Raw genomic sequence first — 24,678 nt, 5'->3', positions numbered from 1 at the left:
TTGTTAAAATAGAAAGTACTGTGGAATTGGTACCACAGATAACCAAGCATTGCCCAGGGCATGCAAGGCAGATACAGGAATATTTCCGCTATACACATCGCGTGTCATCGAAGATTTAATGTTAAGAAAACTTACATCATCGATGTTTGACAAATCATATTACGACAGGGATTTGGAAAAGACATTAGTTTGGTGATATTAAAACCGCTTTATTAGGACAATGTTAATATATCCATAACTAAGTATATGTTCAGTACACACCATAGACCATAACACGAAACATTGCTGACTGGTCCAAACAATAAAATATTTGCAAGTATCGAAAAGTACAAGCTTTATACTTAAGTTTTTCCAAAGAAAGTTATATTCTACACTATCAAATATCAGCATACAGAAAACAAGAGCCGTCGTGCAGGTCTCTCACACAACAAAATAAATCACTTGTCAAAAAAGTTCTGGATTTTCGAAATGAAATCATTTGCCTTTTGACTACGAATTTACACTTTAAACGGGAGTTTGACAAAACTCTCCACCCTTGCCAAGTAACGCAGCCAGAAACTGTCCGCCCGGAGAAACGTTTGAACACGTGGAAATCACTGGTGATCATCACATGTGATTTAATCAGTAATGGATTACGTGTATCGATCGTGAAAATAACAGACATACCCTCTGATCGGCTGTACAAAATAGCAAGGATCAAACTGACGCACACTGTTGTCTACTTCGGCCTTTCCTATGAAAAAAAGTAATTTGTCCCAAGCAAAGCTACTCAACTCCACCTTTGCTACTGGCAGGTGAGGGAAAACACGCAAGTCTTACCTTTTCAAAGACAGTGCTATTGGATGTCAAATAATACTGTCAACAAGGCAGTGTACTGTGTGCACATTAATCTTCAACCTATTCTTTAAAATGTTCCACAATTTTTTAGCTAAATTTGTCATGTGGGATGTTTTATCACGGAGGTAATTTGGACTGGTATTGCTATTGTCTCAAATCAATTAGCTACTTGTATCACTGTGCGTGGCCGAGGATCGCCGGTCAGTATGAACATATTTACAGAAACGTATGCCGTTTGTTCTGTGCACGATGTCGATGACTGTTAAAATCAGAACGAAAGACTACTTCGAAAGACTGTGGCAAGAGAATGTCTTGGCCGAGATTAGTGAACGGATGTGTTTCTTGTAATTGACACGATTAGAAAGCATGACATCCAAAAGCCAACAATTTCAAAAAGAAGACATCTCTCCATGATGATTTCATGCAAGTATTTTAGACACTATATTAAACTTGTTTTCATTAACTTGGTGAACAATCACACTATACATGCAAACAAATGTGGTTTGAACAATAATTCAAGCTGAATGTACGAGTTCAACCTATTTATAAATGTCATGCATGCACGCGAGTAAGTTTTCTGTTCAGTGTACCTAACATAAGAAACTGGATTTTTCTTGACCTGAATCATCATATTGCTTTCATATGAATAAGCTGTACCATATTCCCTTATCATCTCTCTGTTATATAAGTATCTTTCCCTGAAGTGTTTGAGCTTATTGTGTATTCTACAAAGCGCATCGTCACGTCCTTGCCACAGCGACCTTCGCAGTCATCGATACAATATAACCATGGAGGTAGCACATCTAAATGATATAACAAAAATTCAGCTAATGTGTAAAAAGATAAGATTAATAATAGCCGTAGAAAGCAATTAAAATCGACCACGTGTTTCTCAAAGCGAGTTATCTAGCGAGCATGATTAGTGTTGCCATGGTAGTTCCCCTACCCTGCCGTGTAAGAAAAGACGTCATCGTACATATTGATTTTTCTGAAACAAAGCAGCAGTAGAAATGTTTGGACGCTGGACGAGGTTCTGATCGAAGTGTTGACTTGAGAGACTGTTACAGAATGATACCACTGACAGTGGTTTCGTTTAATTCTTATCAGGTAGCTTCATCGTAAGAACTAAGATGCTTTTACTTATAAATAAAGATCAATAGGATACATCAGATGCGTTGCCGCAGCATGTACAGAGGGGCACTTTCTTCCTTTGTCAAGAAGTTCTGAATTTACACCAAGGTAAATGTCTATACTGGTTGTGCTTTCTGGACCTATCCTGGTCACCTACCCATAAACCACTCTACAATATCGGTAGTCCGGGGTCTTATATAAACAACGACTAGCGTTAGTTCAAAAAAAGTCAAATGAGAGAGTTTCAAGGCTGAAGATACGAACTTGGGATTATGTATCTTTGAATTTCAGGAGCCGTAGTGTATTGCACAAATACAGATCCCATGTCGAGTTGAGTTTCTGTATCCTTGATAAAATTCAAAGACACCACCATTGAAAAGCTGACAACAAAAGCATGAAGTTTTGGAAATGTATTTGACAAGCAGTAAAAGTTCTGACCATAAAAATATAGAATGCTAGATTCTTTCTGTCTCCATGGTCAGGTGAAGACTAGCCAGTGGACAGTTATAGAGGGCGCACACGCTTATCACTTGTCAAATTCTTTGCTTATGGAATGTTTACTCTGTAAACATTGTTGTTGCCAAGTTGACTGCCTGCTTTAGCGTGCGGTAAACACATCAGCTTGAAAACCAACAAAAGACCGAAAATAGCCGTGTTACGTGTGTGGAGAATAGTGCAAGGCTAAGACTTGCTGGTGATCTCTCAAAGAAAGCATTCCCATTTAAAACTCTCTCTCTCTCTCTCTCTCTCTCTCTCCCTCTCTCTCTCTCTCTCTCTCTCTCTCTCTCTCTCTCTCTCTCTCTCTCTCTCTCTCACACACACATGGCTATCGACATGTTATGAGTGACAGAAAAAGTTTCCGAGCGAGTCGATGGCGGTTTGCCCGATATTTTCTTTCCTTAGTGTCCGAAGTTTGTAAGGTGTACAGTAACATTTTAGTTATAACATCCATCCGTGCGGGTTAATGTGGAATTATGTAAAGTCTGATTATCTTAAAGTTGCATTTGTTGATTGACGAGTTTAAGAACTTGGGATTTTGGTCGTATTGATTGCAGATATGCCGACGTGCTAGCAGCCCATTCATTACAACTGTCAACACCGGACATATCCGATCGATATTTCTTCGCAAGTTTCCTTATTCGTTCTTTGTGCCACGGGATTTGTTTCAATCAATTAAATAGCCCATTCAAATATCTTCATTCACAATATTGTATACTTTCCAAGGTGATCGGTATAAACACAGGCTATGTAATTGGATACGGCTTACAACGTCTTCGCGGAGACGCCAAACCTCGCGAGATCCGGGCTTCGAACACCCCTCTAAGTGAGAGTCCAATGCTGATTGTACATACACCTGGTTACAAAACTAAACCCATAAATTCAACGTTGATAAAAAACTAAATAAATATTGAGCATTTGGCGACTACCCTGGGAGAAAAAGAATGTATTCTTCCAACAGAAAACACTTACACATCACAAATTTGTCAACATCGCTCAACAGTAACGGATTTTGTAAAACTTGCCGAAAGAACGCCCTAAAGACATATGGCATTTGATCTGTAGAGCAAATAGCTACGCAAAGTCAACGGTGTCGTTCTGCAGGTAGCGGCGCGGGTGAAAGTTGAATCCCGATAAGTCGATTGAATTCGTTATATAACCAATTAGATCGTCACCCATTCCCATTGTACTATGACCGCTCATCTGCATACCGTTCCGTTTTCTTTTGTTTGGCCTTTGTTCGGCTGCTGACGTCACACCTGTCCAAAAAACGCTATGTAGAAAGAAAGAGTACCTACTATGTGCAAAGTATTCGGCGTGAAATGGAGGTAACAGTCGACCCCGAATCTGATTCCAAGGAAAAGAAGCCTTGTTGTCGACGAATTCCATGGGGAAAAATCGGGAGTCACTTAGGACTGTATGCTATTACAACTGCCTACCTGTTTTTAGGAGGGCTCATTTTCCATCTGGTAGAATCACCTCACGAACAGGACATTGAAAATGAAGTCAGCAATGATCGAGAGAACTTTCTACAAAATTTACTCAATGTTAGTTCAGATAATTGGACAGATACTGCCAGAAAGTTACTCTTGGACTACGAAACTGAGTTGCAATATGCTTGGAAGCAAGGCTGGCGAACGCAAGTTGAGAGTAAATGGGGATATTTTTCGGCATGCTTTTTCTGTTTGACTGTCGTTAGCACAATAGGTAAGTCAATATAACACTCTCTTCGCCATACTTCAAATGCATGGCGTCAATGCAGTGTGTTTTCGCTGTGGCAAATGGTTCACGTTTTTGTAGGTACACAAAGGTAATTCTACTGGTTCTTGCACTCCAGCTAAATCACCCACTTCAATGTTCTTCAAAAAGTACATTTCAGCTTGATAGTCTGAAACGTGAGTTATAACTGCGCCTAAATGTGTTTGACTTGCCGTTTGCTAAGAATTATCGCACATTCAATTAGAAGGAACACAGAATTCTACGAAGGAAGCTTTGTAATAAGCTTTCCGTAATACACCGCATGGTCAGCTTACGTGCGTGTGAAGCCGACACATGTGTATTTCTGGAGCAAACACACAAAAACTTAATACAATATCATGTGTAACTTCCTTCCTTCCTAAATACACTTGCCAAGTAGCGTATCTTTGCCGACAGATATCGTATCGCGGACGAAATTCACCATCTGAAGCCATAGTCATGGAGGGACTGTTGCCCAAACATTTGTCTATAGCATTATACATTGCTGAAATCACAGTTCCTAGATCACTGTCCCTCTACACGGAGGGTCTGTGCTGAGATTTAGTGAGCATAAACGCATCACATCTCTCCATTCAATATTTAAGGTTGGATGCTGAAATGGCACCATTCTAATATCCATTGTGTTTCAGTTCAGGCAATGATGAGTCAGATTACACAGAGCAGCAGAATCATTATACTCAGTTGTCATACCTTTACAACTTGGACAGTATCGGTTTATTTGCTGTTGACAAATATAAACCCCTAATATGACTTTTTTGCGGTTTGCTTTTTGACAGTTGATATATATGATGCATTCCAGAGTATATCGTGTATCGCATTGCTGAAAATGGATGGTCACGTGACACGCACATTTAGAGGCAAAACAGACCATGTTAGAATAAACATCGTTAAACCATGCAATCACTCACTGTTCCATTCCTCAATGTCATTGTACTTACGTCTTAACACTTAAAAGACCATGAAAAAAATATCAGTCAAAATGTTTAATTTGAGTGTACACACTTCGAGTCATCATCGATGCGTTTGTTCTGACTGTATTCTACATGTTTGCCACGGCACCTAAATTTGTTTTTGCCACTACTTTTGCACTGGGATTTGAGTTATTTATCGATGGAAATCGTCAACAATGCACCACGAGAGTGAGGAACCATTTGGATGAGTATGCAGGAAAAATGTTTACTATAATGCGCACACTCTGGTACAGAAACACAAATACATACTTCTCACTTACAATGTGTTGGTTGCGCCAAAACTTGAAATCTAACTGCTTCTAAGAAGACACTCACTCCACGAAGGTAATCATGATGAATTAAGAATGTTTGACAACAAATGTAAGATATAAATTTGAAAATTTGGTCATGAAAAGAGCAAATTAGAGCTTCAAATTCGTTGGCCAGGTCTGATTGATGAGTTGTTGCCGATGGAGGAAATACGATGACATGAGTTATCTGAACATTACTTGCAGACGAGCTCGATATATTCGGACTAATGCAAACGTTGTTGCTCTTCATGATTACCCTGTGATGCATCAACGGTAATAATATCTTTATAGACGAGATATCTTCAGTATTGCGTCACTAGTCTGCCACTTAAATGTAGAGAAGATCAAATTCAAGTGACACTCGCTGATGATGAACTTCGTAAGTGTCTGTCCTTATTTGAAAATAATATCAGATGTAGTTTGAAATCGTACAAAAAATTACTCAACTTCAAACTGTAACACATCAAAGTTGATTGAAGCTAACGAAAACGGGTGGAAACTCTCCTTACCATCAACCACGTACACTTTGCGCTACGCAGAGGTGTTGCAGGACAACCTATAAAATATTATTTCTATAGCATCAGTTTACGAGAATGGCGGCCGTAGTCTCTCGTGTTTTATTTGATTTTTCATTCCACAATTACTTCATTGTTATTGTTGTTAGAACCCATAAATACCATATTAAACACAAAGCTGTATTTAACATGACGACTATGAAATAACGATTACTACCAATAAGGTCAAATGTAAAATCGAAATGTGTCGCAGACAGACGATAAAATTGCGTCGTCTGCCTTCAATTAAACTAAATCACTGTGAAAACATTGAATTTGCCGGCAGGTGAAAAGATAAAACATATTACAGCGATAAAATTGCCAATGAAACTAGATGATTTCGAAAGCAAACGGCTTTATCTGAATCAAATAAATAGCAGCGTATTTCATGATTCCGATGCAATATCAACAAATATTGTGACTTCAAACGCAATGGTTTCTGCGTTCGTGTACTGATATATATTAGAAAGTATATCTGTGTCATAGGTAAATATGTCTACAGCTTTGACATTTGACGACAACCCTTGCTAACCCTTGTAAAGTTGGAGAACAAGTCTTTGATTAATAGGAGTTTTTTTGAAAGGGCTAATCTTTCCAATTTATCAATAACTAGAACTTTGCTAAGCAACGCAAGTACTCGCAGTTTCACCTCAAATATTTTGCAGTTGTTATCACCGATAATCCGTAGCTAGGAGACGGAACGCCTTACTCGGAACCCCAATGAATTCACTTTTATACAGTATATATACTCGTTTTTCTCGCGATTTTTGTCAAGTCAGACCGACAGACCTGATGTCAAGAAAAGACATTTCGTGTTTTACTCTTTCTTCTAGTGAAACAGTTACTCATTGGTTGAGTGTATCGTATCACAAACAGGACGCATTTGTAAAGAGTGACAGTTATGTGTTGGAATCTTTGATAAGTGTTGTGTATATAGGTTTGCAAATATTTAAGACAATAGCACCAGTCCTTGTTGAGTTGCTGGGATAGATCGCTGCAGGGTTGAATCTGTAATCAAGATCCGATACTTTTCACGGTAAACGGACCTGAAAAAATCACAACCTTGTGATGCTCTGTTAGCCTTCAGCTTGTAGCAGTTTTTTAAAATGAAAATGCATCCCCCAAGAAAACCGGACATCGTCTCATTCTTTGTCGAAGGTCACTTCAGAGGCCGTAGTGCTGACCACTTTCTAGGCCGGAAGTCTATCAGATTGTATTCTGGCCAAATGTTATTCTTCGGAAACTTAAAATGTGACAAAACTGGAAGTCAAGTGATGGTTACATTAATTATGTATCTGAAATAATTTAGTTGCAGGAAGTATTATATTCTCAGCACAGGTGTGTATGTATAATGTTTAAAGCCTAGAATCGACAGCTCTTTGCGTATGATAAGAAGTCACTGTATCTAAACTGCGTTAGCATGTAGCATAACTGAATTTTCCTAACTGAAATATATCATCGGAAATCCCAACACCTTTCTTACAACAACCGTATGGTTTGATATTTGCATATTACAGCGTGAAATTCTGACCGGAGATCTGCATATTACATTGCGAACACCTGCTGATTCATTGTTACGTAGTCACACCGCAAAGTTAAAATGTTTCTCTTCACAAGCGGTTCACCTGCTCAAGTCACCAATTCAGACCATCATACAGGTCACTTCACGTCATGGAGATAGAAACCATTTGCTTTTACCTCCATGGTTGCATGACGTCATCTAATAACCGTCACCATCTAAATGCTCTTAGACTCTACGCTATCTTACCATGTTGTAGTTTGTTGCAATTTACAGTCTCCGATCAGTTCAACGTCTAACCTTTCATAGGATGTTACCAGTGACCTTAAAGTGGGTTGACGTATACCATACAAAAGTATTATGATTCTAACAGTGTCATAACTCAACAAAAATAATGAAATTCCGTTCAAATCGACCAGAAATCACGGTGTTTCAAGCTAGAACTTGAAGAATGGGAAAGAAGGAAGGAAATTTGTTTGAATAGATGTCTTAAGTTGACAACTCGGAGAGACAAATGATAATATCTGTATGGTTGACCCACGATGAAAACATTTTTCGAAATTAATAAGTTATTTATGCAAAAGACAAAACCTTCAATTTTAAGAGTTTACATATTTACTATCGATCAGTTTTGATCGTAAGTAAATCAAACAAACCAATGAAACCCCGACGTCATCGTAGGATTAATTGCGTATGTAGGTTGCTACGCAAAGATATTTGATTTCCTGATTCCGGAGAGTGCATAAAATTTATCCGAATTTATCACGTACAGACGTGGTATTCTTCTAACACGATGTGTTCCATTGACAACGTCTGTCTGATAATTTGTACAAACTATTTGCCACACACATTTGAAATCGTCGGATGACAGAAGATGAGCACGAAAACGGACAAAGGCTTTTTCTTCGAGTCTATATATAGATTTGGTGGACGGCTGCACACAAAAAGCAGCCCAAGCAAATTACACAACGTAACAATGCATCGAGATGTTTGTCCTAATCGTGACACAAGGTCGCTAGAAAGCATTTAGAGCTCACAAAGAAATACGACAGTATGACTTTTTTCCATGTTAATGCGGTATTAAGTGAGGACGGATGTTTGTAGTAACCATGATATATCGTCATCTTCGACCGAGATATCCGTCCGTACATTTGTAAATTTTGTAAATTGACCACAAGTCCTTTCCAGTCGAAATTCACGCGAAATCAAAGTCTCAATACTCAATCCTTCGATTTAACGGCGTTCCTTCGTACTACCAATATGACTTAATGTACTAGTCTGATCTTTAGACTGTTACACGTATCGAGCAACTACAATTTAGTATCATCAATATTAAACATTCGTTGCACTGACCCCTTTCCACGAAACGAAAGTCTAAATGTCGAATGCTTCTTGTCTATGAAATACAAGTAACATTGTAGCTTCATAAATATCAAGAAAGGCTGAACAGATGGGCCTTTTAGTTCAGAAACACATCCCACGACGGCAACAGAGATGGATCTTTGGGTTCAGATAATCTTTCGGTTTTCATCTTCTTGCTCTATTGATGTCGACGTCGTGTTGAGAAATCATCAGAAAATGTTCACATGTTCAGTCAGACCTATCGATTTCATTTCATTAAATATTGAACATACAGTATTATGTTTGTCTACTTTTTAAATTATTAGTGAAATTATTTTTGAACGGCATTACGCGGCAGACTAGGGGCCTTTATATCCGCGCAAATACCTTGCTTCGTAAATTTTCTTACTGTTCAGATCATGTTGAACTGTTTTTGTTCAATTAGTTATTTTAACCGTCCTCAAGTCGGGCGCTGTATTGCATTCTAAAATCTATCTGATGTATAGGCAACTGATGTATTTTTAATAGTTTTAGCTCTTTTTTTACTACAGTCTAACACCTCTTTTTGTGTGTTGTGTATTTTTAAAAGTCTATGGGATTGCGTACTTTTTTGGTATGATATCCTGAAATAAAGCTAATTGTTATTATTGCAGCGGGAGTTTGTTTCTCAAAAAGCGCTCAACGTCTTCAATTTATATTCTTTACTCAGAAACAATGTCTGTTTGTGGTAGAAGTTCTGTCAAATGACTTTGTTTGCCATCGTTAACATATCCAGACGTCATTCAGTGTGATAGTGGTAGCAACTGGGGTGAATTTGGCGCAAGATGTGTGACGTATTACGAGAAACAATTCCTGTTTAATGATTGGTGAAAATAGAATGAATATTACAAACTAAAGAGTGATCATCATGAGATCAAATTTTTGTAGAGTTGGTTCATCATACTCGAACACAATCTTATCATATATCCAATTCATGGCATTCATTCTAAACATTTTTTGCTCTTTATTCTGAATTCACTTGACATAGCCATCTCACACCAGCCAAGCCAAGCGTATCCCGCACCAATCCGTCCCATCACAGTTCAAGACCTATCCCGCCACACGCTTGACGTCCAATCGAAACAAAGCTATTCTCACCCGAACCTCTCATCGATTCAAAGTTTCTGCACTGTTGTAAAATAACCATGTTCCGAGAAAATGGCTGCGAATCGCGAGTCCGTATCGATGCGAGATATGATATTTAACATTACAAGGTGATCCGATAAACATAGTGATTGCTGCCACTTACACCGTGAACTTTGACCACCTAACAAATGCAAGTCACTCTGATGATAATCCTCAAAGTACACACACTGTTCCATTTTCGTTGAACTCATGCAAATGAAAATCGTCGACACCCTTTCAATGATCAAATACTCTCAGACTGATGAAACTCAACACGCAGTTCAAAGAAGATCGCCCTCTGTACAATTTGATCTTATTTACTTTGGTTTCATAACGAAGACGGACTGTGTATTGGTGGTACGATTTGTCGACATAAAGACAAATGATTTATTCATGAATACCATGCCAGGCTGTCTATTTTGGGACCAGCACGGTTCGATAACAGAAAATCAACCAATCTATAGTGCCCTAGATTAACGGCATAAAAGATGGTGAACAGTCTACCGATAAAGCGCTGATCAGAGACAAAATTTAGACATTTATGTGCCCTTTGATCATGTGTGACATTACGTTTAAGTGTACCGCTAATTTTACCTGTTTCATAGACTGTGCGGAAGTTACCGCCTGAGTTTCCATACCCGTCGCTCTTTGATTATTGAATTTGAAGGATGTTTTTTTGGTGTCACACTCTGGACTTTCACTCCGTTATGTATCTATTAGTAAGCCTTGTGGCAACAAAAGACGCCTAACCTTTCCTTTTGAGAAAGTTACATTAAGAAGTGTTGTTTAGCCTCGAGAGACAAAACAAAAGTGATAGGCAAAAGCCAAGGGCATGATAGCGTTGGATGAAATGTGACAAGCATTGTTATAGATACCAAACTGTGTTGGGTGTAGTTGATATTGGCCCACAGACAATGTCACTGTTTTCCTGGTTGCCATAACTGGTGTTTAGGTAGCAACAAAGTGAACATCAAAACACGGATAATCTGTCCCCCGTCAAAAAAGAAAAAGAAAATTCAAAGCTCCAGTCTTCCGTTGACATTGATCATACTGTGCATATTATAACTGAAAGGGATATATCTATTTAAATGGAAACGAATGTAAAGCCTTTATGTGACACAACACCTGGATAAGTCAGATAAGACCATCAAATGATGACGTAACGGGATACTCACTCGTCATCGGCTGTTAACTTGTCTCCTGAGCATGTTCTTAACGTCCTTTAAGATTCAATAAATGTACATATACTTTAATTTGTAAAACATCACTTTTCGCTCATATTTTACTGGACTAAGGGTCATCTGTAATTGTGTCAACAATTTAATGCATATAACGGTCACCACTATCGCACAAAGACGTTTCACACAAAGCATTTGTTGAAAGTCAAATATTTGTTCGATACCTTAACAGCATAACAAGAACTTCTTGATGATCAGAGAAAAAACTAAGACTTGCTTCAAGTCTGAGGCGATCGCGAAATTGAAGCGATTTATGCTGGCAAGCTGTTGCATAGATCGTAGGGAGAACACGATCGTCAGACAGCAACTGCTGCCGACAAGGCCCAGTCTAGAGAAAACCATATCAGACGTTGAATTGTATTGGATGTACAGCAAGAGTGCCCGGATGTTTCATAACCACTGCTAATGAATTTTTATTTTCTGATTACAACGTCTATGCTAAGTGTTTGCGAATGATCCTTTCAATCAATATTTTACAACAAATGTGACACAAAACTGGGTCAATATATATTTCTTACAGACAATCCTTTAGCAGGCGCTGTTGCTACTGTATAAATTTAACATCTAACGATATAGTCATTTCATATTACTTAGTCACGGCAACTTAGCGAATTAAGCAGGTCTTCACAAGTGGTCGTCCACATTTGATATATCTTGTCGACAACAAAGTGACTGAGGGGAATTATCCGCACATAATCCAGTAATGGAAAGTTTTAAGTAACATTAAACTTTCTGAGTCAAAACGCCGCACACAAACATCTGTATGTATGTGGTACTAGTCGTACAATTTATCATTGTTGTAACTTCTCATAAATAAAGTCGTTTCAGATGCACATATCTCCCAATCTTCCAATATTTCAAATGATGGTAATAACTAATGAATAACAAACAGACGTTATTCAGTCATCTATGTTCGTTCATTCATTCATTCATTCGTTCATTCCTACGTTCGTTCGTTCCTTCAAATAACTATTGATACCAATTTGTATATTTCAGGCTATGGTCACATCACACCGATAACACAATCAGGTCGACTGGCAGCCATAATATACGCAATCCTTGGAATCCCACTGTTCTTCATGTTCTTGGCAAGAGCTGGACATCTCGTTGCAATTCCCTTACGTAAGATTAACAGCATGATCATGAAATCTTGTACGAGCTGCCCGGATTGTGATTGCAACGGTGGTGCAGATAGCGTCAGCAGATTCGGAAGTACCATGTCGTTTTTTGCGCACAATATGAATGAAGATGTAATGAATTGTGAAAGTCCGGACAAACAAGAGGAACTTGAAGATGGATCTAGCACCAAGGAAGCCAAACTTCCGGGTATTCCTGAGTATGACGACATTTCTTGCAAAGTTGAAGCTCTAGATGATGAGGAGAGTTTGTTCTCAGAGGTTAGACAGAAGACTATCGGAACGCAAACAGACGATATTTTGTGGCAAAGAGAGGCAAATAAGATACAAAATAATACTGCCGAGAACATGAACTCATCGATAAAAGAGATCAAAACAAGTCAGGGTACGCTGGTCATTCCTTCCAAGAAAGAAATGAACGGAGATACTCGCCAAAGAGCAATCACGGAAACCCTGACAATGACGAAACCAATAGAAAGGAGAGTAGAAGTGCCGATATCCATTTTATTGATGCTACAGATAACGTATCTTTTGGGTGGAGCGGCATTGCTGAACGTATCGCAAGGCCACTGGACATTCCTGGACTGCGTGTATTTCAGTACAATCACCTTCACCACTGTTGGATTTGGCGACTTGATACCAAACTACGAAAATTCTGCGAACAATATACTTAAAACTACAACATTTATATCAATTTACATCGTAATAGGACTTATTTTAATGTCTAGCTGCATTAGCTTATCACAGCAACGAATACTAAGATTCATCCGCATGGGGATGAGGGGATGTTCCAAGAAATGTTCATGTTGTCGAGGTTGTTGTAGCTAGCAGGGCAGCGCCCTCAATCAATTTCAATCAAACCACAATTAGAACTCAAATCAGTAGATACCATTTACATATCAGTATTGATAGCAGAGTCTTTTTGCTCTCCATATCACATCATGAGATTTTTTCAGTTCAGTGTGCAATACTGAAAACGCGTGAAAAGTAATCTAGAAATTAATTTTCTGACGAGAACAAAAATGTTCATTTCGTTTTTGTCTAACAGCAATATTTTCTTGACAAAAACTTATTAAACTTCATCCAACTAGGATGACAGAAACAAACAATCTTCGTGTGACGAGCTTCTGTTGGCCCTGAAAACAGTTACGCCCTGGGGTCATCACTTATCCTGTTAACGGTAACATAGATTTAGTACGCTGACTAACATGCCCAGTAGGGAATGGAGTGATTGCGTATGATTACTTCAACGCCCATCCCTATGAGTTGACCACAAAACGGAATTGTCACAAAAATACACCAACTAGCAAATTGTCATGCTAATTGTTACGCAAATACGCCAAATATGCCAGAGGAAATTTGCTGAGTCTGACTTGAGAGAGACATCTCCTTGGGATACTTGTAGTATCCTGCTATTTGTCAAAGTAGTGTAAACCATCCCTGCCATGGTAGTTGCTGTTTCCCAATATTTTTGGTTGCAATGATATCTGGGACAGCTTATAGATATCTTAAAATCAAACCTTTTCGCAAAAGTATACAGAAAAACTAAAGAAATAACAAAAAATACACGAGTAAAATTTCACAGAGAATCTTTACGAAATTCTGCACAAGTGAAGTACAAAAGTACACATTCTAGGTACTATGATAGAACTTGCAACCTAATTAAATGCAAGTTCAAACCCGCGTGTTAGAAGATGGGAAAAGTTTCTCTGTGTTGTCCCATTCAAGTTCTGTAAAAAACATCCGCATAATTTTATAGCTATAAGCTCGTTACCTTTATACTGTCACAAGTTACAAGCGACGAAATTTATGTTATTTGTCACACTGTAGCACTTTAATATTTGACAAGATACATAGGGAATGGTTCTAATTTAAACAATCTATTTGATGAAATAAACGACAAAACGAGTCCTGAAGTGATGCAGTTGTGTTCACTGGCTGCTAACATTTTATCAGTTGTCAACACTGTGTCAATAGAATAATGAAAGCTGCTCGCAGTGTTGTTGCAGGTCCTCTTCCGAAAACCTTACTTTCAGGATTCAAAATCGCCAAATAATGCAGACTTTGAATGCACTAACTTCAAGTACTCACTTCAGTGTAATTTCTCTAACCGCCCGATGAGGTTTAACAAACTCACCTAGGCGTTAAAAAGATTCAAATTCAATATACTCTGTCTTTCATCCCATTGGCAGAGTAAACATCGTAACAGTAACATTGAACTGAGACGTCAGACAATCCATGCAATAAGATTGATATTACAAGTTTATTTGTGAATGTTTAACCGCAATTGCTTTACAGTATTTAATGATAGATGAATGTGACGTCACTAATGACTTTCCCATATCGTTTCACTACGGTAAATTTCCATCATCTAAAGGCTTAGAATCTCCAAGAAAAGCGTACGTTCAGTAAATGAATTTCCTCCGATTCTGAAAACTCAATTTATGAAATTAGTCCCATCATAACGGTTTACCGTTATCTAATTGTATGCATTCCATAAGTGATGGCGAGGATCGCAATGCTTCTGTTCACAGAGAAAGTTTGATCTCTCTATGTCTGCTCTCTCACTCGATTTTGCAAGAAAACGAATCAATCTTGGTACAGGTATTCTCTATAAGAGTGTAACTTATTGTTGTGGTCATCTTTAAAGGGAAAGTGATTCTGTACACTTAACGACTGTACCTTGCTTCTGATCTGACTCATTCTTCAGCTTATCGGGATTGTTAGCTGTCCATCTTACATTTTACATTTTCTCACATTTGCATTTTCCACGATTGCGATTGAACTTTGACATTGAGGAAAAAACCCACAGAGTTGACCAAGAATAAGTAAGGAACAAGGCAACTTATAATGACAGCATACCAAGTCTTCTTTAGAGAACACTATTCAGAAAACTTTTACCAGAAGAGACAATACAATGTTTACAAAGATAGAGGGCGATAACAGGTGACAGTAACCTTTAACCTAATTGATCATGTGATTGTTTTACCGAAATAGCCCATACAATGCTACGCATAAACAGGTGGCCCATTGATAGACCGTAATTGGTTTGTTGAATGGACCATAGAGTGGCTTGATAGGAAGAAAATCAAACACATTATTAGCTTCAGGGTCCGAAAAGAACACAAACAAGACCAGATACATCAAAAGCAAATACCACAAACAAAACGAGAGTATAGTGCACGACACTCAACAACATAGCTTGTCCAACATCCAGAGCATGATACACAATATTCTGACATACGTGATCACAGCAAGCCAAAGGTGAAATACTAGTTTCAACAAGAGATTTATCTAAGCTAACCAGGAAAGTTCAGCAAGGATGGTGTTTTCATATGTGCTAGCTTTGAGTCTTGTTATACAGGCAACGCTATTTTTGCCATATATAACTCGCGCATTCTTCTAACAAACGGGTAAAACAATAGTCGAATAAAGATGAATCATGGGAAAACGCAAATATTGGTGCTTTCATCATGTGACATGGGATGAACCATTTTCCGACCGGCACGGCAGTGTTGACTCGCTATCATCCCCTCGGGCTGTGGATTTTTGCGTAACTTGTGTTTGCACTGAGCGTCCCTTGCGTAAGCAAAGCAAAGCTATGGTAACCAGTTATGAATTGTGTCAGGGCTAGAAATTAACGGTAGTCCCCCATCCCGGGACAACTAAACTTCGTTTTCGGGTAAACAATTACACGCATATAATAACAAGGTAACATTATAGCGTATACCTCTACAGAGTAAGCGACTTTCATCCGTTTGATATGAGATAACTTAGATGGAGACGTAAAACATTTTTGGAATCAAGGTTACAGAAAGTTAGCAGTGGTTCCATAGCTGTGGTATTGTTTTTCTGACGGGCTTTCTGTCTTTTACTTGATGGTTTTGACTTCGACAACTTTTCACGCCGCCATCACAGCTACGATAGATTCCAAGGACAAACAAACGAATCCGTGCGCAAGGGTAGATAGAGGAAAATAGGGGAACAGTGGTATACAGGTGAATTTTGTCTTTGATTTTGGTCGTAGTTAGTCTTAATTAACCAGGTTATCGATAAGAGTTGGCAAATTGTAAAGTTGATACGAATAGGTCGAAAAATCATGCGTACTATCAGCTTGCAAAGTTGCTCGTCTATGTGGAATGTTCCATCGGTGTGGTCGTGAGTAAAGACCCGTCAGAACACCACATTAGCTGTGGGTGTACAGCTAACAGAACGTCGACTTTTGAACTCCAGAGAAAAAATTTAAGCAAAAAACCTAATGGACAAACTGTAAATGTTCATTCTGTTTTCGACCTATCAGGGTATTAAAAGCGAAGGAAGAGTCAAGATGCAGACTAAAATAAAACGGGATTAACTTAATTAACATGCAGAATTTGATATCGTTATCGTGAAAATATTGCTATGTCTGTGTCACGTCCAGCTGCTGCATCTGTCTTACAGCATCGGAAACAGTGACGATAAAACAATCGGTCGTGATTCCTTCAAGATGGCAAAGGCAAGCTGAATCATAAAATTGGAAGCCACGTGGATGATTGGCAGAAAACAATGGCCGAGATACAAGAGAGAGGCTGATACAATGTTCTTTGCCATTTCTGAATGTGTGTCTGATGTACATATTTTTGAAGAGACTCTGTCGTTACCATCAGAACAACCTAAATGTGTCGCAGAGCTCAAGAGAAGGAAATGATTTATCATGGCTTAGATCCTCGCTGCCTGGTAACCACTATTATGGGCATAGACGGATACCGCTACATCACACTCACTTCATGTTGGCCAATATTTCTGACAGCTTACTATTCTAAAGAGCGTTCAGTTACTATGGGCCGACAAAATTTTAGGGGTCACCTGAATGTTGAAAATTGCAAAGGGGTCATGTCTTTTCAAACATCACACGGGGGGGGGGGGGGGGGGTCCCTGAATTTTCAAAACTGTCCTCTCTGTCAAAAAGCCTTGTCTCAGTCTATAAAATATTCCAGAAATAAAGCTGATTCTCCATGGGTTCCATTCTCTGAAGTCAATTCAACATCGTATGTATACAAGTACATGTATTTTCGGTCTTACCAACTTCTTGTCTTGGCCAGTCTGTAGGCTTGTCTTACACCAGCTTTTACAAGCAGAGTGGGAATGGCAGGTTCTTGGCATGCTATGGCTGAAGTTACGCAAACTAAAAGTGCAAACTTAGCATATACATTATACATGGGCTTATGTAGCACAAAACATATTATAGTTAACACATGTTATTCTTGATTTGTATCAAAGTAAGATCTGTTTAGAATGATACATTTAGTACACCATTTTCAGCTTTCTAATAAACATTTGTATTCAGTTATGGGACATGCCTAATGATTGTCCGCTGTCTCCATTCAAACTTATGCACTGTATCTTTGGTTAATGGGTTCACGTACGTCCGTCATCTTTTTCCGTCCATCTATATTCAATTCAAATCAACGGACTTTTAAAGAAACAAATCTACGGACTTTCAAAACGAAACATAGTCAAACCTTTTATGAGAACACCCATCGCCCATTTCCCGAGCATGGCTTATGAATCTACACACTTCATACTGGTTCGTATAGCGACGCACTCGTCTCCCCCCCCCCCCCTCTTACGACCATTTCAATCCACGCACTTAGGTACGGAAAATAACTAGCCCTTTATCAGGCACACTTGCCGCCTGTTGTCCGTGTTTGACCATAACAGTTAACGCAGTTTTGTACGGCTGATTGTTCGCCCTTTTTTTGGCAAACCTCCTTATGCTCACTGACGGTCATTCAATTCCACGTACGGTAGATTAACAGCCCTTTTATCGGCATACCTGTTACCTGCCGCCCGTCTACTCTCATTAAATTCTAGGCACTTGAAGTACGGAAGATTGCCAGCCATTACTAAGGCACATCTGTCGCCTGCTGCCCGTTCACTGACATCACAATTTACTCACCCTTTTGTACAAAAGACTGTCAGTGTTTTATCGGACACTTTTGTCTTCTTCGCGCTTTGCATACGGAATATTGTCGGCTATTTATTGGATAAATCCGTCCAAATTGTCTCTGCCCGACTTCAAATCCACGCTGCTCTTTATATCGTTGACGGTATTGCCAAGCCTGAAACTAGAACATTCGTCGCCCAATTTCCACTACTATGAAAATTATGGCGCCTACAGCCCTGTTCTGTAAACACTTGTTCTCATAGCCTGGGGAGCAGACGAGGCTTTCTGAAGGTTCTATCAGCAGGGTCGTCGAGTTCTGACTGCGACCAGACATTAAAAAAAGCCAAATAGTATAGTCCCGCACGTACCCACCTAGATGCTTTTCAACTGCATAATTTTTGCTGACTCATTGAAAGATAAATTTCACTTACGACAAAAACTCCTCTGAATTTATGTTTGGCAGCTACAGCTATTTAAGGTTCCAAGACAAGAAATTGACCATTTTAAACCAACAATTCTCTAGTGTTTAAGAAGCTCAGAACCCCCGTAAATTGTATATTTTCGGAAAGCCTAGATATAGGGGAACAGTTTGGTTAACATAGTGTCACCATTGTTTACATAACTATCACGTGACAGGTAATTTGCATAACCTTTCAAAAATCAGAGGCCAAGAGCTTATTAACCACGTGCACAAGAGGATTGTTAGATTAAAAAGGTCAATTTCTCGTCTTGGAACCTTAATCATAATACTTGGTTGACCCAGCAAAACAAATAAAAGATGAGCGAATGTCTCCCGGCAAAACCGTAACTCGGTAAAATTGTCTGTCGTCTGCATTCAAACTTAATGCGCTATATCTTTATGCGTTCAGATATATCGGTCATATGTCACATCCATCGATATTTAAATCCATGGACTTTTAAAACGAAACAGTCATGTCGGGAATACATCCATTCATGCTATTTGGTAGGGAAGATGTCAGCCTTGTAATTTTGCTGGCTCATCGACAGGTAAAGTTCGAAATTAATGTTTGGCAGCTATAGATATGTAAATCTGCCACAGATGTAGACGCAGAACAAAATTTCGATATTTTTTTTTTGTTTAAGCCCACTTGTGTTGGATGACTCATCAAAAGAATTCGCTACCTTAATTAAGATGAGTAATTGGGCATTGCTACATTCTAAATTAAAACGTATGCACTTTCTATACCAGACCAGTGCACTGTGCACACGTCGATACGTGAGGTCTGGTTATCACGCATAACAAGATGCCATGCGCACTGATCGAACGTACTTACGTGTTACTGAACTTCGTCACGTAAATTGATACAGTGTAATATCGCTATGTATCCGACAAGTTGCATTTTGCAGGCTTCGGTAAAATAGATTAGTAAATTAGAAAAAATATATACCGTTAAGTGCCATCAATGAGCGCCCTCTAGCACCAAAAGATAACGCTGAGCGATAAACCACGAAATTTATTTAAGACGAAGTTATTTAGATCTTTTGTTTTGCAAACCCGCAGTGCATAGTTTTTCAGGGGAAAACTACTGTATATTTCAAGAGGACATTAACGCATAACTTTTCTTCCTTACAAATTTTATAAAATGTACCAAAAACACCTAACTGCTTGCAGAGTGTCATATTATAGTGTAATTATCTTGGAAATGCAAGTTTTTTGCCTAGATTCTTACATGGGCACTCACATTACATGGCCACAATGAAGTAGGTATGAAGCGTGTCGAATATTTTGTGTTTGTTCTGAACCGTACGTTACGGTTTACTTTTCAAAATTTGGTCGTATAGCAATTTTTAAAAATTACTATGGCCTTAATGACGTGATAATGACAAACTAGTGAGTTCAGTGCCGTTTAAGGTAGAACGCGCCCCGAGGACAGACTAATATTCGTAAAGTTTTACCATTCATTTCTGGACTACCTCAATGCAGCAAACAATCTCCAGCCGCCAACGTAAGATGACGTAACATCAGTCGCTTTAAATAAAATTCTTTGTTTGCCGTCCGCGTGCTGATAGGTTTTCAGAGAAAATTAAGAAAACAAACACAATGTCAACACTATTACAAATAAAAATATTATTTTTCCAAAAGAAACCAAATAAAATTCAGCTAATGTTAATACACCTGACTTGTGGTTTTTGTTTGCGTTTGTTTTTTCCCTGCCTGGCTGGTAAGAACGGCAAACAAAGAATTTTCTTTAAATGGCGTTATCCAGGAAAACAAACTTTATCACATATTTTCCAAAATAAGGTTTCCTTTACCGTAACAGTTGTTGGATTGTGTCCGTCAGTGATTGAACCCCTCCGACTGGATCCACGTATAACGCTCAAATATGTCCTCACAAACTTACAGTCAATGCACGTTGTGTAGTCATCTGGGCAACTTGTTTCTTTTCGAATTTCATGACATTTCAATTTGATTCGATTCTTTCTACATTCAATTCAGATACACTTGGCAATTGCCTGTACTAGTACATGACTTTCCCCTTTGTGTGAACTTAAAACTACGAAGTCTGCAAATTGAAAACATAATAAGCAATAGTACATGACACGTAAAGGACTAAACGATAACAGAAATTACAATGAGACACAAAATCTTATGGAAACTGGATGGTAAGGTTGCGGTGAGTTGGAACAGGACATGGCAGAAAGAAAAAACTGCGTATATTTTTCTTTCCGGAGTTTACTGTGCACAGGGAATTTTCCAAATAGTCAACGAAATATGCGTTGGATCTCTGTCTGTTATCAGAACATTCCTTTTCAACAACCGTGTGTTTCGGGTGTGTAAATATTTTGGGAAATTTTCGATTTACTTCCAACAACTTTGTATCCACATTATAACAGTGCCAGAATTCTTAGGTGATGTTAGGATAACTTGCTCTTAAGATGCTACCAATTGTTCATAGTTATTTTGCACTGACACTTCCAAGTTTGACAACGGTGAAAGAGCTCTCAAATCTGACGCTCAGTTCAATCGCTTTGCTGTGGGCGTCTCAATGTGATTCGATGGACGTATTGGCGATTTGACACTTCCAAGGCTGGCTGCAAATCTGACACTTTATTATAGTTTGACATGAGACACAGGCTATTTTGCAGGGAGTTATAATGGATGCAGTTTGAACAATGGCAGACTCACAAGTGGTTTACCGAGTCTACCGAATTTGTTAGCTGGGAGGATTTGCAAAAGAATCACAACAGATTTACTGATTGACAATTTATGAGCGGATAGGTCACCATTTATTATCGTCTAGAGTTTCAGATGAGAGAAGTTCATAAAAGTCACCCGTCTTCTCGAAAGATCAAGACAGAAGAAAAAGTACTTGTTATTGCGATGATAATCATTGTGATATCGATTTATGGCAACAATTTTAATTGTACTGTCTAAGGCTACGAGGGAAGTCAGTACAAGTAAGACACGAGCTTTCGTTTACTGGTTAAAGGACGTTATGGTTGCTAGAAGAATTATGAATTGTATGCAAGAGAGATTACTCTGTTAGTGCATGAACCATGAGGAAATATGTTTACAGAATTTCCCTCGCAACGAGGAAATAAAATAGCAGTTCAATTGTCAAAGTGATAGCTTTCTTAACGCTGACACGCGCCATTGGGCGGCATTCATTGATGATACGAAACAATGACATGAGTTAAATAACATCACCATACTCTACCTGTCACGTACCATCAAATGTCTCTTTGAATCGATTAGATATTGTGATGGGCATAACAGTGTCCGAATGAAAAAAGAAACTATCTTTACCTTTGTTGTAGGTGTTGGTTTAATGGTACAATAAAACATATCGCTAAAATTTACATTCTCATTGATAACATTGATCTGTTTGACATGTATTAGATATTGTAATCGATTTGTCTGAGTCTGCATTTATCTTTGAAGTCATCAAACGATATTTATTGTATTGCTCCACTTGGTTGGAGATCTTTCAAGAGTGCGGACAGACAGGAAAGGAGAAAGAGAAAATGGTGATATTCAAAGAAACCACTGCTCTGTTAATTTTAGTTCTCTTGTATGGCATTACCAAAGGTAGGATGTTCTATATAAAGTATTTACATAGCGAAAATAGATAATATACTTGACCTTCGAATGTCCACCACAGAAAGAGCCCCTGAGTTTTATATCACTGCAGACGTTTTTTTTTTTCTCCTCGAATGAAAAAAACCGAATCAAACAGCGCTGCCATATACACTAGAATCACACACTATATTTGCTACGGGTGTAAAGAAATTGAAAATATGTACTATTTAAACGATTGTTGTCATGGAAAAAAGCAAATTCCTTATTAAAAGGTATGTTTTCCTGGCGGGCAGGCGTTTTCTTCGTGTCCGCGAACGCAGTGAGAACGGGAGCGATGTTTTTTTTATCAGCGGGCAAGGAATAGTCTTGCTTTTGCACACTGGAACTTGAGGAGGGCTGCAAAGTAATAGCATTCAAGTGGTCGAGGGTTTTTGCTTGGGAGGAGGGCAAAATCAGACTACATGAAAATTTGGCGGCTATTTTAAAAGAGGAGACTGAGGAGTCAGTGGGAATAGTTCATATGGGAATTTGGGGAAAAGGGATTTCTAGTGGGTTTGGGAAATAATTCGATTAGCAGTTGGAGGTCAAAAACCATCCAAAATATCCAAGAATAGCACGTAAGCGTTAAAAACCACCAGTGGTTGCAATTTCCTGAAATTGGCTACCCTTGTCATCTGCCCTCGTCATTTATCTGATATTTGCGTACACTATGACGGGTTGAGTGCACAGCCGAATATGTGATGGCATGAGTACGGTCAGATACCCTAACAAATCTTGAATTTTCAAACAGTGTTGCATACAAGTGTGTAGTTGTTGTTTTCCTTTGTTTGGTTTTCTGAAATTGATGTGTAGCTGGTGCGAATTCAGACACGGATGAAGACTCTGGGTGTGGAAATGCCAAAAACTTGACAGGTGAAAATGGTACGTTTTGGAGTCTCAACTACCCAAATACATATACAAACTTTTTGAACTGTGAATGGGTTATAACAGTTCCAGTTAGAGAGGTAAGGAAATACTGTTGTATTAATGTCATTTTCTACATGTTCCTATGAAAAACTGATAGAAGTCATATCCATTATTGTGATATTAAACAATAGTTTCATCTTGCTAAATTTGAAAATATACTAAGATATACAGAATTCCTTTCCATGCAAACCCACGAAAGAACTGGTTACTCTAAAGTTTTGATTGACAATTTTAGTGACGGTATAATTTTGTATGTTAACATTAATACATGCTTGTTTGCATATATTTAAAAGAACTTGTAGTTATTAGAAACCGTGGTACTTCAAATTCATTACAGGAAAACATTTGTCACAGTAATATAATTCACATAAGTCAAGGCTTACTTTCCTCGCGATTTACTAAATCAAAAACAACTCCTCACTTCAATTTGCGTATTTTATTTTCAATACTCCTCTTCTGTAAAGGAGAAACATTTTCTGTTCAGCTTTTCTAAGGATTCAACCTCCAGTTCAAATCATCATCAGTAAAAAGTGAGGGCTAATGTGCAGCATCTAAGAAGCTGTTATCCAACTGGGTAGCTGAATCTTACCTTTATAGAAAAACAATGCAAATAGACTCCCTAAGTCGCTGTGAATAGTGACGATGGACCAATTAGAGATAACCTTATTAGCACGCTGCACATCAGCAGAAAAGTGACGTGACAAAGGTCAGAATTGTATTTCATCCCCTGTGGTAGCCATTGTCCGTGACTTATATTGCCCACCAGTAAAAATAGTTTATTTCTCCCTTTCAACAAAAGGAGGTGTACTTGACGTTCAGTAGTTTTGATACAGAAACCTGCTGTGACTTTGTTAAGGTGTACAATCGGGCAGAAGATAAAGTAAACGGAACATATCTGGCAGCGTTTTCGGGAACTTCGCATCTACCTGGAAATGTCTTCAGTACTTCAAATCAAATGTTTGTCACATTCACCACAGATTATTCAGTCTTGAAAAATGGTTTCATGGCTTCGTTTACAACGAGAGGTAGGGACTTGGTAGACATTTCTCCATATATTGAAAGTTTGGAAATATTTCTCCTTTGTTTAGGACAACTTTGGCATCCTGCAAGGAAACAGCCTTTCAGAATATTACTCACTATGCGGGTTACGTGTTGTATAACTTTGGGGGTTGTAATCCAAAATAAGATAATCACTTTATGATTTGTATTTGAATCAATTCATCACTACATCGGACAGCATGTTTTACATGTACTTGAACATAGCACTTCTTCTTGGCAAGGAGTTCCTTGACTCATTGTTTTGACTA

The 24,678-nt window shown here is 38.5% G+C and overlaps 1 protein-coding gene across 1 annotated transcript; it reads left to right on the top strand.

Annotated features, from left to right (window-relative positions):
* The first annotated feature begins 3,734 nt into the window (after nucleotides 1–3,734).
* Nucleotides 3,735–13,546, top strand: LOC139141797 (potassium channel subfamily K member 18-like). The gene is made up of 2 exons (XM_070711459.1): nucleotides 3,735–4,173; nucleotides 12,298–13,546. Exons 1-2 carry the CDS (start codon nucleotides 3,789–3,791, stop codon nucleotides 13,263–13,265), a joined length of 1,353 nt encoding a protein of 450 aa, XP_070567560.1. The 5' UTR covers nucleotides 3,735–3,788; the 3' UTR covers nucleotides 13,266–13,546.
* The last annotated feature ends 11,132 nt before the right edge of the window (nucleotides 13,547–24,678 follow it).

Source organism: Ptychodera flava, chromosome 10 (genome assembly GCF_041260155.1).
Source record: "Ptychodera flava strain L36383 chromosome 10, AS_Pfla_20210202, whole genome shotgun sequence".
Lineage (NCBI taxonomy): Eukaryota > Metazoa > Hemichordata > Enteropneusta > Ptychoderidae > Ptychodera > Ptychodera flava.
The sequence above is the reverse complement of the archived record's forward strand: the minus strand, read 5'-3'. Positions and strand labels throughout refer to the sequence as shown.

What these genes read in the sequence shown, in the direction of transcription:
- LOC139141797 (XM_070711459.1), top strand. Translation starts at nt 3,789, where the DNA reads ATGGAGGTAACAGTCGACCCCGAATCTGATTCCAAGGAAAAGAAGCCT. An exon ending in GACTGTCGTTAGCACAATAG is followed by an intron (nt 4,174 to 12,297) that starts GTAAGTCAATAT and finishes TGTATATTTCAG; the next exon opens with GCTATGGTCACATCACACCG.